Source organism: Spea bombifrons, chromosome 12, assembly GCF_027358695.1.
Source record: "Spea bombifrons isolate aSpeBom1 chromosome 12, aSpeBom1.2.pri, whole genome shotgun sequence".
NCBI classification, from domain to species: Eukaryota; Metazoa; Chordata; class Amphibia; order Anura; family Pelobatidae; genus Spea; species Spea bombifrons.
Window position 1 is genome coordinate 24,039,458 of NC_071098.1, and position 14,856 is coordinate 24,054,313.

The following is a 14,856-nucleotide window of genomic DNA, read 5'->3' on the forward strand; positions in this document are numbered from 1 at the left end:
CCAGACACTGGCGGGATGCGAGCGACTGGAGACTTCTCAGTCGGGTCTTGCACCTGGACCTATTTGCATCCAGGACGAATCGCCAGACGGTCATTTCGAGGGTCATTCATCACCTGTGTTGGGACGGGGGGTCTTTGGCTCTGGTGACCCCCCCCCTGTGGCATGCTCAGCCGTGGTTTCCAGCCCTGCTGCAGTTATCTGTCCAGGATCCTCTGGAGATCCCATCTCTGTACTATCTCCTGACGGGCCCGGAGGTCCAGGTTCATCCGCTCATCCTGGAAAGACTTCTCCTCCTGGTGGCATGGATGATTTCAGGGGACCCCGAACGGTCTCGGGCCTATTGGAGGCGGCTCAGTCCTTGCTCTGCAAATCTTGGGCTCCAGGTACCAGTATGTCATACCGGACAGCTTGGCGAGGCTGGGCTACTTGGAGTTTGGGACGGCACATGGATCCCCATTTGGCTAGTCTAGACTGTTCTTAATTTCTTGGCGGATTTATTTTACTCGGGCAAGTCCTACCGGACGGTTACTGCTTTCCGGTCAGACATTTCGTGTTGTCACGCCGGTTTGTGAGTCTGTGGGTAGGGCTCCCTTAGTCTGCCACCTTTTGCGCCGTATTCATTTATCCCGTCCTCCGGCGCCACGCTACGGTTCTCTGTGGGAAGTAGCTGTCGTGTTAGATTTCCTTCGGGATGGCCAGACAACGATTCGCTCTCCCTCCGACAGTTGTCGGCGAAACGTACCCTTCTGTTGTCTCTTATCCTTTCGTGGGGTTTCGGATGTTAGCGCTTTGGATGCTCATGCTGTCTCTATTCTCCCCTGAGTCTTTTCTTTCGGATCCACAGGAGGACCAAGACTTTGTCCTCGTCTGTATCCTAGCCGTTTTTTCTAGATGACCCAAAAAGGTGTCGCCGGGTGTGTCAGGACTTATCTGTCACGCACGACGTCGATAAGTCCAGTCTTGACATCTCAACTCATCTCCTATGTGAAACTTTCAAGGCTGTTTCTTCTCCTACAAGAGCATCGGTGCTCTTTCCGTCAGGGGGGCTGCGGCCTCCTGTGCCCTTCGGGCTGGTGGAGCTTTAGTGGATATTCTGCGAGCGGCGGATTGGTCCTGTGCCTCCACCTTTCGGGCATTTTATTTCCGCCCGGTTTCTTCGTGGGCAATGGCGTTGGTTTCAGGCGTTAAAAATGAAAAATAGGAAGCCTCCTGTCTTGCCTTAAAATTTGAAATTATTCTAGCCTTGGTGCCCGAATAATTATAATTTTAATAAAGACAGGAGGTGAGTATTTTCCCTCCCTGCCCTCCCGATGGTTAGGTGTACACTCTGGGTAAGTAGGCCGGGTTTGAATTCGTAGGGCCGGCCCTGTGTAGACGGTTTGCTGCGTTTTTCAGTCCCGGTTCACAGCGGACGGAAGAGGAAGATAGTTTAGGGGTTTATATACCACCTGTGTACTGTTTCTATTGGTTGTTTTCACTTGTGTTAACTCTTTCTTTGCTGCTGTTGGTGAGAGTAAAGGAAGATATTTATATTTATTATTAAAATTATAATTATTCGGGCACCAAGGCTAGAATAATTTCAAATTATTTGTTTTTTTTTTTTTTGTTTTTTTTTTTGTTTTTTTTTTTGAAGAGAGGGTGGTCGGGGAGACTAAATTATGAACAACAAATCCTTAAGAATTTTTTATGCTGTGACTACCATAATAACAAAATATCTCTGAGATCTATCTGGACGACGGTGTTACATAAACCTGCATTCAGGAATTTATACCTTAAATTGTGTACATTTTTTTAAAATTCCCTTTAAAAGCAGATAACTGCAGCTTTTTTTGTGAAGTCACTTAAACAACTCAACATGGAACTGAAACTTGCTGAAGGATACAGAACAGTTTTCCAGGCAGCAAACTGGTTAACTTTTTGTACGTAAACTGTATTCCTTAAGAACAGCCTCCTGTTTACTCTGTGGGACTACATATCCCATCATGCTTCAGTTAATACAGAACATGCCCAGCCTGTTGATTTCCTCCCAGATCAGCTGCTGGGAGCGTGACTGGAACTGCCGTAACATCACTTTTAATGCATCCCATTGTCTACCTTGTAGACGAAGCACCATGGCTTTGAGCGGGTCAGAAATGGGTCTGCGCTACCACAACAGAGTGGCTGTGGTCACAGGCGGCACAAAGGGCATCGGCGAAGCAATTGTCCGGTTGTTTGGTAAGCGCTAGCATCTAGCAGTCTCTAAATTGAGGATAAAATCTACTGTTGTTTTTGTGTTGTTTTTTTGTCAGTGTGATTAAAATGAATTTGTTTCTAAAAAAAATGCAGTTCATGTATTATAGCCGATGGCCATCAGCTCTCTGAGTTTCTCCTAAGTTGAACAAAACTTGATAGAACTTAAGTGAAATTCTCTGGGTGTGAAGGTTTGCGATACCCGACTTTTTCTGAGAAGGAATGACTTGGGTATTGACTCCATATAGTAAAGGCTTGTTAAAGAACATAAAGGACATTTAATAAAGTCATCTCTTAGTGTTCCCTCATGGGACATATGTAGTTTATACATTCCATTCTTATAGATAATCATTGTGGCTTCCACAAAGCCACCTCACGACCCATTATCGGCGTGCTGAGAGGTGGCTCCTCGGGTAATGTAGGGGGGCAATAGTGTCCCAGCCGTGCCTCATCTCCGGTCAAACTCCCCACAACAAAGTGTCCTGGTTCACACACCCGAAATGTTGGAGGGATATGCACCCCTGACATCAGGTGCCGCGCAACTTTTAGAATAACTGGCTCATAATTGTGAGAAAGTAACATGCTGCTTTCTCCATGCAGACAAGGATTTGGCCGCAGGTATTTATGTATATATATATGTAATTTTGCAGTTTATGTATAAAAGGGATTCTGGTTCAAAGACTGAAATGTTTTTACAACAGCAACCAAAAGAATACTCCAGTCAGCAAGACTATTCCATCGGATGCACTTGTGATAAGACCATGCTTGGAGCTTTGCATTAGAATTATGTTTCTTTTGAGTTTGTTCAATGTTTTTGGAGCCTTTTAAAACCGCATCTTCTAAAAATATCTGTTATTTATTCATAGTCCAGAGTGCGTGTTTAGTTTTGTTAATGTTTAGAGAGATTTAAAACAAAAAGTTAGCTTGTAGCCTAAAAGAAGACCACAGTATGCTTAGTACAGGATCAGTTTGTATCCAGGAGAACCCACAAGCTTCTCAATAATAAGGAAACTTTCTGGAATCTCTTGCATCATTTAGAAACTCACGACACAATCAACAGAGCTTTAAGAAGACTTGGTGGGGTCTGTGCGTTATGGGGGGCCAGTGCATGCCCCAGGTGGGCTCCAGGCAAATGGCTGGCTTGGCTTAGCTTTATGGTAGGAACACAAGCCAGAGATGATGTCCAACCTTCCCCTCCAACATACAGTTTACACAGAGCTCTATAAAGGCCAAGCAAACCTTTCTTTTTTACACACAATATAATGTTTCCAGGCAGCTGCATATATAAGTGTGTGTTTTAGCTATATTATCATAGCCCAGTCTATTACAGAATAACTCTTATCATACTGGTAAACAATAGAATGGCTCAGTCTTAACCACAGTAATGAAACATTATGGAGGATAGGACTTCATTAGCATTGCCATAAAGAATTTGCTCAGTGTGGTGATTGAGCAGGAAAAGACACTCAAAATATCACATGACTGACAACAATGGCCACCATCTGCAGATAAATGAAGTTTAGGGGACAAAATGAATAGTTTTTTTTTAACTGTGCTGACCTACTGTATACGGTACCAGGGTTGTTTTCTACCCTATATCCATACCTTGGCTACCTGGAGCCCCCCTTCCAGGATGTGGGTATGAGGACCCGCTGATGTCAGTGGGGTGATCCCGCTGATGCTGGTGGGTGGTCCCACAGATGCCGGTGGGCGATATTGTGTCATCAGTGGGTGGTCTTGTGGGACACATGCCATTTTTGGAGGCGAAGTTGGTGGGAAGTGGGGCATGCCATAATTCCACTCCCGTGACCCGGAGTGTCCCCGCAGTGATCTGGAGTTCCCTGGTGTGCTCATATCATTCTGGTTGGGAGTGGGGCGCTGACGGACCCTTGTAAAAAAACTTAAAGAACCCATGAATGAGGCATCATAAAAATAGATAGTAATTAATTGGAATTGATGATACACTTGGTATAGGTGACACAAATAAATAAACTAAATGTTTTTCTTTTTTGTTTACATGGACTCGTTTCATTCGCAGTGAAGAATGGTGCCAACGTCATCTTCTGCTCCAAGGGTATTGTAACATCTTGTATCCTCTTTTGCTTTAATGTTTCTTATTCCAGTAAGTCACGTGACGTGGTGTCAGAGTAAGTATCGGCTTCCCTAAGCCTTCGGTGCAGAACAATCAGGGCCGGCCGAAGACTTAACGCTGCCTGGGGCGAAGTTTAAAACGCCGCCCCCCCCGCCGACCCCGGGGGGGGGCGGCATTTTAAACTTCGCTGACGCCATAATCTACGACCCCCCCGGTACTTACCTTTAAACAGTCCTGCGGCGAGTCTCCCTGCTCTGCCACGGTGCCGGCTTGTAATGCTGAGCGCCGGAAATTGACGTCACTTCCGGCGCTCTGCATTACAAGCCGGCACCGGGACCGAACAGGGAGACTCGCCGCAGAGGAGAGAGAGAGGGGGGCGCCGAGCGGGTAAGCGAAAACCACTCGGTGCCCCTCTCTCTCTCCTCCGCTTCAAAAAAAAAAACAAAAAAAAGCGCTTGGGGCGGCAAAGTGCCGCCCCTTCTAAAGTGCCGCCTGGGGCAAATGCCCCAGTCTGCCCCATTATAGGGCCGGCCCTGAGAACAATACAATCACACTCATGTGATTTAGACCCATAAGACACAATAACTGTCTGTAACCTTGAAGTCTGCCGGCCGAAGGTTCAGTTTTCTAATCATCGACAAACTTAAACTGCGATATCTGTATCCAGAAAATGTGGATATTGGCCTTATACTGAATTATGTTCTAGAGTGTACGTGTAGAACCTACCACTATTTTATGAAAAACGATATCTTTGCCACAGAAACGCCCTCAGCTAAAGATGCCAATTCTTGTTCTTTATAAAATTGCAGTTTTAAAAATTTAAGTTGGAAAAAGCAGCAAAAAATTATTAGAAATGTATCCTCACTTAAAAAAAATACCTCTTTATTTAAGAAGAATGAAAATATAAATACTTTTTTAATGAAGCAATTTTTGATACATTTTAAGTTTGTTTTTTAAATATTTTTTTATTTTTTTAATTATTTTGCCATATGCCAGTCCACAGCTTTCTGTATGATAATAGATCCAATATTCTAGATATATCAAATTAAAACATGGTGTCTGTATCTCCTACAGCCAGTCTACAGTCTATCGTAACATAAATTATGAACTCGTTCTTGGTTTTGTGTTTTATAATCTTGTTACATGGCTTATAAACAGTCTGAAAAACACACATTTTACCGGCAGTAAAATTTAATTAAAAAAAATTAGCAAGACCCCCTCCGGGCATTTGGATAGACAAAATACTTTTTAAGCGTGTATAAATAATTCACATTGCGTGGCTGTATAATTTAAAATTCAGAAATTGAATTAACAAAGTATATTTTAATCAACTTTATGTATGAGTCCCTTGTTATTGGAAACATCCTTTAGGCTGTCAAACGTTTTGTGGTCATCACATCTTATACGAATTTGTTTTTCTTTACAGAAGAAAACGCTGGAGATCTTGAGAAGGAGTTACTGGAGTCTGGACCAGGAACCGGTACTTACGTCTCTTGTGATGTCACTAAAGAAGATGAAATTAGGGTAACAAAAAGTGTAGTACTATGAAGCACCGTTTGTGCACAATGCATTGTTAGTGTACTACTTTCCTTTTTTCTATTTATTTTTTTTACATGACCCTACCAATAGCCTATCTATCAGACTATATTGTATTAAATAATATTATATTACATACTAAAGGCACCACCTTGTGGCTGGGTGAATGCAGAGCCCATGCCAGCAGACAGAAGGCAGCCTCTCGGAAAGGGAGCAGGCAACTTTCCCGACTAAAATGCTGTTTTGTCTAATTTTCCTACTCCCTCTAACAGCAGGAAGCATACCTAAGTATGCTTCCTGCGCATGCTCTGTAGCACTCTCATGTATGTTGGCTAAACTCTTTTGATTTCACTGGTGGCTTCAACAGTGGTGCTTCAGAGCATGTTCGGGACAATTCCTTGTGTCTGTAGAGGCAGCTCCTCTCATTTTCTAACTCCGATATCTAAAAAAAAAAATGTCCATCCTAAATAAACTCCAATATTTAAAATAAAAAAACATTTATGGGGACTAGAGTGTCCCTTTAGATTTAGGGTAAGAAGAAAACCTGGCCAGTTGTGTTACTAACTACCTGACTTTCTTTGAAACAGAGGCTAATTGATGTAACAATGAAGACTCATGGACGAGTAGACTGTCTCATCAACAATGCTGGGTGGCGTAAGTGTCAGAATATGGAAACCTTAAACAAACCCTTTCCCATCATAGTTATACTTACAATGTTAAAGTTACTGTGCCCTCCTATATGTAAAAAAATGTAACCATTAAATAGTGTGTACCTGATTAACTATTACAGTGAATGTGTAGGAATTAATATTATTATAATTTGTTCATATAGAGCCAATTGTTTATGCAGCACTGTCACGGTCAGGACTACTTGCCAAGCCGTGACTGTGTGGAGGGCGTGGGCATGAAGGGGTTAATAGCACCAGGCCTCTGGATTTACTAACTTCACCCCTTAACCCAACCTTTAATCCCCTTTAGCTACTGAATATCCCCCCTGGTAGCCATCCTGTTAATGGGATTAGTTTAACAATGCAGTTCCTGCCTGTTTGGCAGCCAGGCTGGAGCCATCTCTGACTACCTTGGGCCCCTGTATGACAGCTCATTCTGTCACAATATATATCCTGTAGAACTTAATAACAATACGGTAACGCGTTATCCTCTCTTAGGGTTTGTGGATATCGATACTAGAGCCCAAAGACAGACTTAGGTTATGAATATTTTAATAACAAAAAGACAAAGATTACACAGTGCCAGAATTACAAAAAAACGAGACATACAAAAGAAAATAAAACAGCAAACAGTTCTTAAAAACAATAGGACTTAAACACAGGACCCTCACTCACGAGTTTCCCCAATAAGCCGGCCTGTGAGAACTCCTTAAGTCCAGATGGTTTCTTATGATGTTGTTCCGATCAGAGTATATCATGGAGTTCTGCTTTTCGGTCGCTGCATTGTCCCTAAATCAGACTCTGTTTCAAGAAAACACCCCTCTGACCACATGTCCAATTATATGACACCATCCCCAAGAATCGGGTCCCATCTTTGATGTGCCAATAAGTTATGGTGGGGTAAAGGTGATGGAAACCCCTCCACTTAAGATAGGAATGGAATTCCTATAACTCAGGATCCTTATCTGTTAGGCCATGAATCACCACAGGGGTCCTTTGGGAAGATGACACTTCTAGCCAGAACAGATACAGAGGGCATTCACAAAGAAACACATTTAATTCAACCTCAGATTAACTCATTGAATGCTTAAACAAATAAACTAACCACCTCTGCTGGGTTACCCTTCCATGCATCCACTACGTTATATATGAGTTAATCATGACAAGCACCTTATATATTGCATGGGTATAACCATATGTGGGAGCTCTCTGGGTCTGACCCGGGGTCCCCAGGTAAGGTTCTGTTTCTCTGGCCCTCCAGGTCAGTTTCTTCTTTGTTCAGGGAGTAGAGCACCATATGTTAATGCCCACTCCACTAAAGCCCCACCACTACATTCATCTAGTCTACCCCTCAATGAAGCCACACCACCAGAAGATGGAGAGCTCTAAGTAGTCTAGTGTAGGAAGTTCCCAGGTATGGGTATAACTGTACCTAGGAGGGCAGATGTGCCTTGAAGCCAACATCTTGCTTGGCCATGGCTTATGTAGAGAAGAGGTCATATCTTTTTAGTCATTGCAATCTTCCTTATGTGAATAGGATAATATACTCTAAGTTGCCATATGCAATATATGTAACAAATGATATTGTCTTTGTTTTGTATTTCTATAAAAAGTTAATTATTTCTGTATTAAGCCTCTTTAGGCCTGGAACTTAACTGGATCCATCATTACATTAATAGACATAGGTGTGTGTGTAGATATAAAATGTTAAAGTGCGTTCTGTTTGGGAAATACTTATTTAACCAAATAAAGTAATTTACATTAAACACTACGCACCAGTTACACCTACAGCTTGTTTGCAAATGTGATTCTAGACCCCCCTGAACAGAGAATAGATGACACTCATGCCGAGGAGTTCCTTGATCTCTTGAAATTGAATTTAATTGGATATTTTCTGACGGCAAAGGTAAGCCGATGTAACAAAGGTAAATAGCAGTGTGGGGTCTCATAGTTAAGATTCTTGGTATGTTTTATTCCCTGCTTGGGTGGTAGCCTGTTGTCTTTATTGTCACAAGCTCCCATTAGTATGAGTGGAAGCCGGAGGTGGTGTGGGGAGAGGGCACTCAAGTTCAGAGCTTCAGAGGCCACACACAGAAGCCAAAATAAAGATCTGTGCTGCTCCATGGGCTGCTCAGAGGAGATCAGAAGTTTTTTCGGCTCGTGTATCCCCACTCCCTGCAAAATACTGTATATATATATAATTTATTGATTTATATAGCTCCATCATATTCCGAGAGAGAGAAGAAATTAACAACATCGTGTGTTTTGAAGGAATGAACAAATTCAATTTTGTTTGGTTTTTAGGGCCAAAAGGTCTGTTTATGAAATATACCCCTCCTAATTATATTCATTTTAACTTTTTTGTTTTTTTAGTACGCTTTACCTCATCTAAGGAAAACACAAGGAAACATAATCAACATTTCAAGTCTTGTTGGAATCATTGGTCAGAAACACGCTATACCTTACGTTGCTACTAAGGTAGATTTCATTATTTGGGAAATTCTGTTTTAAAGATGTCTGATCGAATATATATATATAAATGCTTACAGATATAAAGCTTCATAAATCAGACCCTCCTTTTAGTGAATGAACCTCATTATTGTCTATTCACAAAGGTTTGAGTTGTGCCGAGTTCACAATTGAGTTGGTCATGTCGACTTAACTAAAAATGAGTAATTTAATCTGTTCACTAAGACAAATTTATAGGCCAGTTGAAAAGTGAACTCAGTTCGGGTTGACTCTACTGCCAACTCCCAGACAGTGAAAATTGTAGCAGTTAGGATTTTAGTCGACTTGAAAATAAGCTTTAATATGACAAAATTCCGTGGAACTGGACAGCGACCAACTCAACTGACAGACTCACGCTTGACAATACTCAGCTCAACAGCATCTTGTCTTTCCATGGCAAGATGAGTCGGTGTTCCAGCTGACTTGGGTGAGTAGTTTTGAGTTACCTCTGTCGCTCGAAAGGCAGCTCTAACCTTACTGAATCGACCATTGGAACACATAAGTAGCCAGAGTACCGTTCTGATAACAAAAAAGTATTATGTGTATTTTCACATTCAAAGCTTCTGCAGGAAACACCAAGGAATCATTTTTAATGTCAACTCAGTCACTTACCAAGTGTGTGTGTGGGGGGGGGATTAAACTTGGCAGCCCAGAACACCTCATGGTTTAGGAAGGACCCCATCTAAGGGTATAGGTGCCGACTTCTCATATTTTCAGGATAAGATTTAAAAAATGACCAAGACATAAGAACGGCCCTCTGAAATATAAGGCAAAAGCTTGCAGAAGAAACTCTATGTACACCTCAGATACTTGACAAGCCATGGGTCAGTAGATCACTTAGAAAACTAAGATCCTTCACCTGTTAACATAAACCAAATATGGCCACCTGTCCAAAAATGAACTTAATTACATGTTAATGACATATATTCTATTGGGTTTTGGGATGCATGTTGTACAATTGAGGCTCCTTCCAGGATTCTCAGTGGGTATAAAGATTTTATTGTACATTCATTGTGACCGTTCATTGAATAGGACTTTACAAGTGCTCCATTTGATCCCCTAACTTTATTGGCAACTCATTACTATAGAATTTTGGAATGATCTCTGTTGAAATATCCATTTCTCGTTTTTAATCTATTATATTTGTATCATTACCAGGGTGCAGTGACTGCAATGACCAAAGCAATGGCTGTGGACGAAAGTCAATACAATGTGAGGGTTAACAGGTACGTTATCATTTATATGTGATTTTATGAAACAAGTGGCACTTTTTAGTAGCATAATACCATAGTACCATACCTGTGGTAAAGGTAGAATCCTATGACACCGCCATGTTTAAAGTCACTGATCTCTTCTGTATGACACATTCTACTGCCAGTGCTTCAGGTGCCAAATATTGCCCGACCGTACGCTAGAGATGCTTCAGGTGCCAAATATTGCCCGACCATGCGCTAGAGATGCTTCAGGTGCTGAATATTGCCCGGCCGTACGCTACATGAGTATTAAAACATACCATGCCGGCTGTCATATCCAGCCATTGGCTGCACTCTACATCATTAGGTGGGCACCAGCCTTAAAGTGCCAGGGCGACCTAGTTATCCCCAGTCTGGTCCTGAGGACATCCACTTATGTTATTCAACATGCAGATTGTCTTAATAATATAATAAATATATAACACACACAGCACCTTTTGGAAGTATTTTGTACTGCTTTGTTATCTTGATAAATGACCACGATGCATTTGAATTATAAGTAAAATAATGGTGTTTTAGGGCATTGGGTTGTTTACTTTATTAATTGTTTAGGTTTAAGAGAAGTTGTCATTCTTTTTTAACAAACACTTGTGTTATTAAACACTACATGTTGTGTCTGGCTATTAAGGATTATGATAAAGACTTTGTCTTTTATGCCGTAGTATATCCCCTGGTAACATATGGACACCGCTTTGGGATGAACTCTCAAGTCACTCTGCTAACCCTGAAGCCATGATTCTTGGAGGAAAAGACGCACAGGTAAGCACAGAAACGTTAAGTGTAATAACCCTAGCAAGGGGATATTTTAGTAATAACCTTTGCACCAACCCACCTCCCCTCGCAAGCAATAAAGGCAGACGTGGCCCCATGACCTCAATGAGAACTCAACTCAGAACTTTATGAGCTGAGATGGCATACTCTAGTTTGCATGCCCGGATAGTGTTTGTAGGTATGCTCCCTGCTGCGGTAGGCTGGTATACCCATGTGTCAGACACGCTGTCCTGGTTCAGGACCCTGCCACTAGGGAACAGCGCATCGGGAGCACCTGAACATCAGATCACCATGTTGGTGAATGCGCAGTAGAGCTTGAGTTGCCACTTGATTCCCTTCAACCCACCCAACTGCAATAATGTTCCATTCTAATTCAGAGTATAATTGCTGTTCGGCAAGCAGGCTGCCCGCTTCAGTAGGCTGGCCTGCCATGTCAGATGTGCCGGGGTGGGGGTTCATTCCTAAACCCTGCTTCTAGAGAACAGTACATTGGGGGCCCATGACCATGGGTGCTGCCCAATTTACTTCAATCAGACTAGCTTCAATAACGTTCCAGTCCAGAGTATAATTTCCTTTTTTTTGCCTGATTTTGTTTGTCAGCTCTTGGGCCGGATGGGCACAGCAGAGGAATGTGCCAAGGCTGCCCTGTACCTAGCAGCTGAAGGAACATTCTGCACAGGCATTGATCTCCTACTGACAGGAGGAGCGGAACTCAACTACGCCAATAAAAACCAGCAGGAGACCCGTTCCAGCATCTACCATTAACGCTTTATGGAAGTAAGCTTTTTTAATGCCATCAAATCAGAAAGATGAAATAGGTGACCCGATGTCCTTTAACCCAGCCTGCATCAGGAGATAATATATAAAAAAAAATATATATGTATATAATAAAGCATAATAATATAAAGTAAATAAATTCACCCAAAAAAGGTCTAAATAATCTACATGTTCTCTCCAGATTTTATGGCTACAGGGCACAATATATTATTAAATGTTTTTAATGAAGATCTCTTGTTGATGGTCGTGTGGAAATTTGATCCGAAGACGCATAACCACACCTGGGAACTCTCAAGGTTTGACACTGAGTCTCAAGGATGTTGCCCTATTCTCAGGGTGCAGGGGCAGACTCTCAGGGTCACACATGGCAGGCGCATAATCGAATGTGCCCCAGGATAACTATGACCCACACCCCATTTTCCCCGATAAAGACACGTACGCGTTTATTAAGTTTAAATATATTTTCCACAGCTTTATTAACAATTTACAACTTACCAAACTGTAAGGTGCCAGCTTAAGGAATGCACGAGTTTAAATTGCACAATTTCAAGAAAAAAACTCAAAAAGCAGGCTTTCTCTTATTACGAATAGGTGTCCTTTTGCTGTGGTGGGACATGCGGAGCCAAACAGGCTTGAAACGTGAAAATGAATGCTGTTACCTGAGACAAACATATTTTTCTGTATTGATTATTTCTTTATTATGTTTATATTTAATTAACTGTATGGTTACACATACTGTTATATTTGACACACATTGTAACCAACTGCAGCATTACAAACAATTCTTGGTATTGATGAATGTCCAGGTCCATCCCTAAAACCGCCATTTTTATCAAGTAACATTTTGTCTCATTCCGATTTTTTTTTTTTTTTTTGCTGGAGACACAAAAACAGGCAATAATAGGTTGTTGCCATACAAACTTGGAAAGAAAAGATTTCTTTATTATATTTATGTTTTTAGGTGTGCAGTTAAAGTGTTGTCTTGGGTCTCTGCAGTCAACTATCTGCTGGTCTAATGTATGGTTTTGGGTCACGTATTTCATCCGATACATTCCATGTTTGACTGTCACGCAGCCTTCTTTATCATGGCGTTCTATGGCAGTAATATTTTGTAGAAAAGCATAGTCTTTTAATGCCGCTCAAGACCGGACTGGCGATGACAGGGCAGCCCTAGTACTTTAAGGCCAGTGGCCACCAGATGATGATGTGGATGGCAGATGGCTGGATATGCGTGGCCACACATGATGTTTTTATGCTCTCGTGGTGCGACTGGGCATATCCAGTCGGTGGCAGCACCCCGCAGTATGGGGCTGTGTCGGCCAGTTACCCTCTGGGCATTTGGCTGATGTGCCAGATGGCCAGTCCGGGCCTTATGATGCTCATATATTAGCCTAAAACTCAGGTCTTGAAGGCCCCAAAGGGTCACTGTCTCAGGATATCTTCATGGCCAGGTCTATATGGAAAGACATAGTGATTGAGTATCTTGGGTGTGTATTTGAGGTCCATTCATCTAAACTCATCTTTTTAAGTGCTTTTTATACATACAAAAGGGATCTAGCTACGTGATTTTGTGAGGCAAGGAATTACGTTTCTGTAGCATTGTGCCAAAGATTTTACTCTAGATTTATATTTTCATTTTATGTACTCTATAATCTGGAAAAAAAGGAACAGTTGTATTTTTATTTTTTTTATCTTTTAGAGATATTAAAACAAAGATTTTATACCATACAGTTACTTGATTACTTTAAAGATCAAATTCTTTGCATTGTTTTTTGTTGAATCTAATACTTTTATGATTGTTCTTATAAACCATAAATAAATGTGAATTTTAATATGTTTGCAACACGTGTGTGAGCGATAATGGCGCCTCGGTACAATGCAGCACCCTGTTTGGGTTATAGGCATACCTGGGAACTTCTGGGCTCTGGCTAACTGGAGTCTTTCTTTGCGGGACGCGGCCAGGACTGCACACTGACGTCAGCGGGAAACAACCCTATTTTAAGGGAAAATGGGTGGGGAGCGGGGCGCCCGGAGGATTCGGGTCTTGACCTGGAGAACTGGTGCTTCGTCCGGCAATCTCCAGATCAAACCTGAAGAGTTCCCAGGTATGGTTATAGGTTTTTAGGTTATAATCAAAACAGGGTTATAGCTTTTTGGGTGAATGGTGTTCTGGTTAATTTGCAGGAACCTTCAAGAAGAGTCAGAAACCAGGAATACAATTGCAGTTCATTTATTGAAGAGGACCTTTTAACCAACTGAAAAATGCATTCCTCCCAACATGGCCGATCTTAACATCAGGAGTTCCAGGCGGCGGCCTGGGGTGACTGAATCAGGGGTGCCGGGTGGTCTATCCTTCGCAGGGAGTCATGTCAGCAGAGGTGAAAGTCTGTGTGGATCTTTACTATGGGCAGATTGTCCTTTTTAGGACCCAAAACCCTGTGCCCACCTTTCCTCCTCTGTTGGCTGAGGATGAGTGTATCACAATGTTCTACAGTCCTAATGTTCAGAATTTAGATAAAACAGAGAAAAACATGGGTTTAAAGATTAAAATGGGTAAATACATACTAATTGTGTAAATACGGTACATTAAAAAAAACGCAGGGTCACCAAAGAGTATGCTTGTCTGGGGTGCCATTTGGTCTAGGATCAACCCTGGGGACACTTATGGTAGGCACTCCTGGTAATACTTCTTCTTAGTGATCTCCTTGGTTTACACACACTATGGGACGGAAGAAGGACGGGGCAAGGAGAGCCCTATGCCATGATATTTAAGGTTAAATAAGAGTCCTGAAGCAATAAGACCTTGAACATAATAGTTGTCGGATGTCCTAGCTTTAGAGTGGTGGGTCATAGAGGTTTTCCTAAGACATGTCTCAGCAGTCAATGACATCATGCATTACCCAGGAAGCAAAAATACGCGCATCTTGTGAATCGGTTACTAATGAAAAAACGCAAAGAGAGAACAAGTATTGAATTCTGTGCTCTCTGCGGTATTATTATACACACCTTAGAGCAAAACATT

The 14,856-nt window shown here is 42.0% G+C and overlaps 1 protein-coding gene across 1 annotated transcript; it reads left to right on the forward strand.

Moving 5' to 3' along the window:
* Positions 1-2,041: 2,041 nt before the first annotated feature.
* HSD17B14 (hydroxysteroid 17-beta dehydrogenase 14) lies at positions 2,042-11,881 on the forward strand. Its single transcript, XM_053451930.1, has 9 exons — positions 2,042-2,214; positions 4,268-4,303; positions 5,748-5,845; positions 6,445-6,511; positions 8,340-8,431; positions 8,899-9,003; positions 10,192-10,259; positions 10,949-11,045; positions 11,658-11,881. The coding sequence occupies exons 1-9, from the start codon at positions 2,112-2,114 to the stop codon at positions 11,820-11,822; spliced, it is 831 nt and encodes a 276-aa protein (XP_053307905.1). The 5' UTR covers positions 2,042-2,111; the 3' UTR covers positions 11,823-11,881.
* The last annotated feature ends 2,975 nt before the right edge of the window (positions 11,882-14,856 follow it).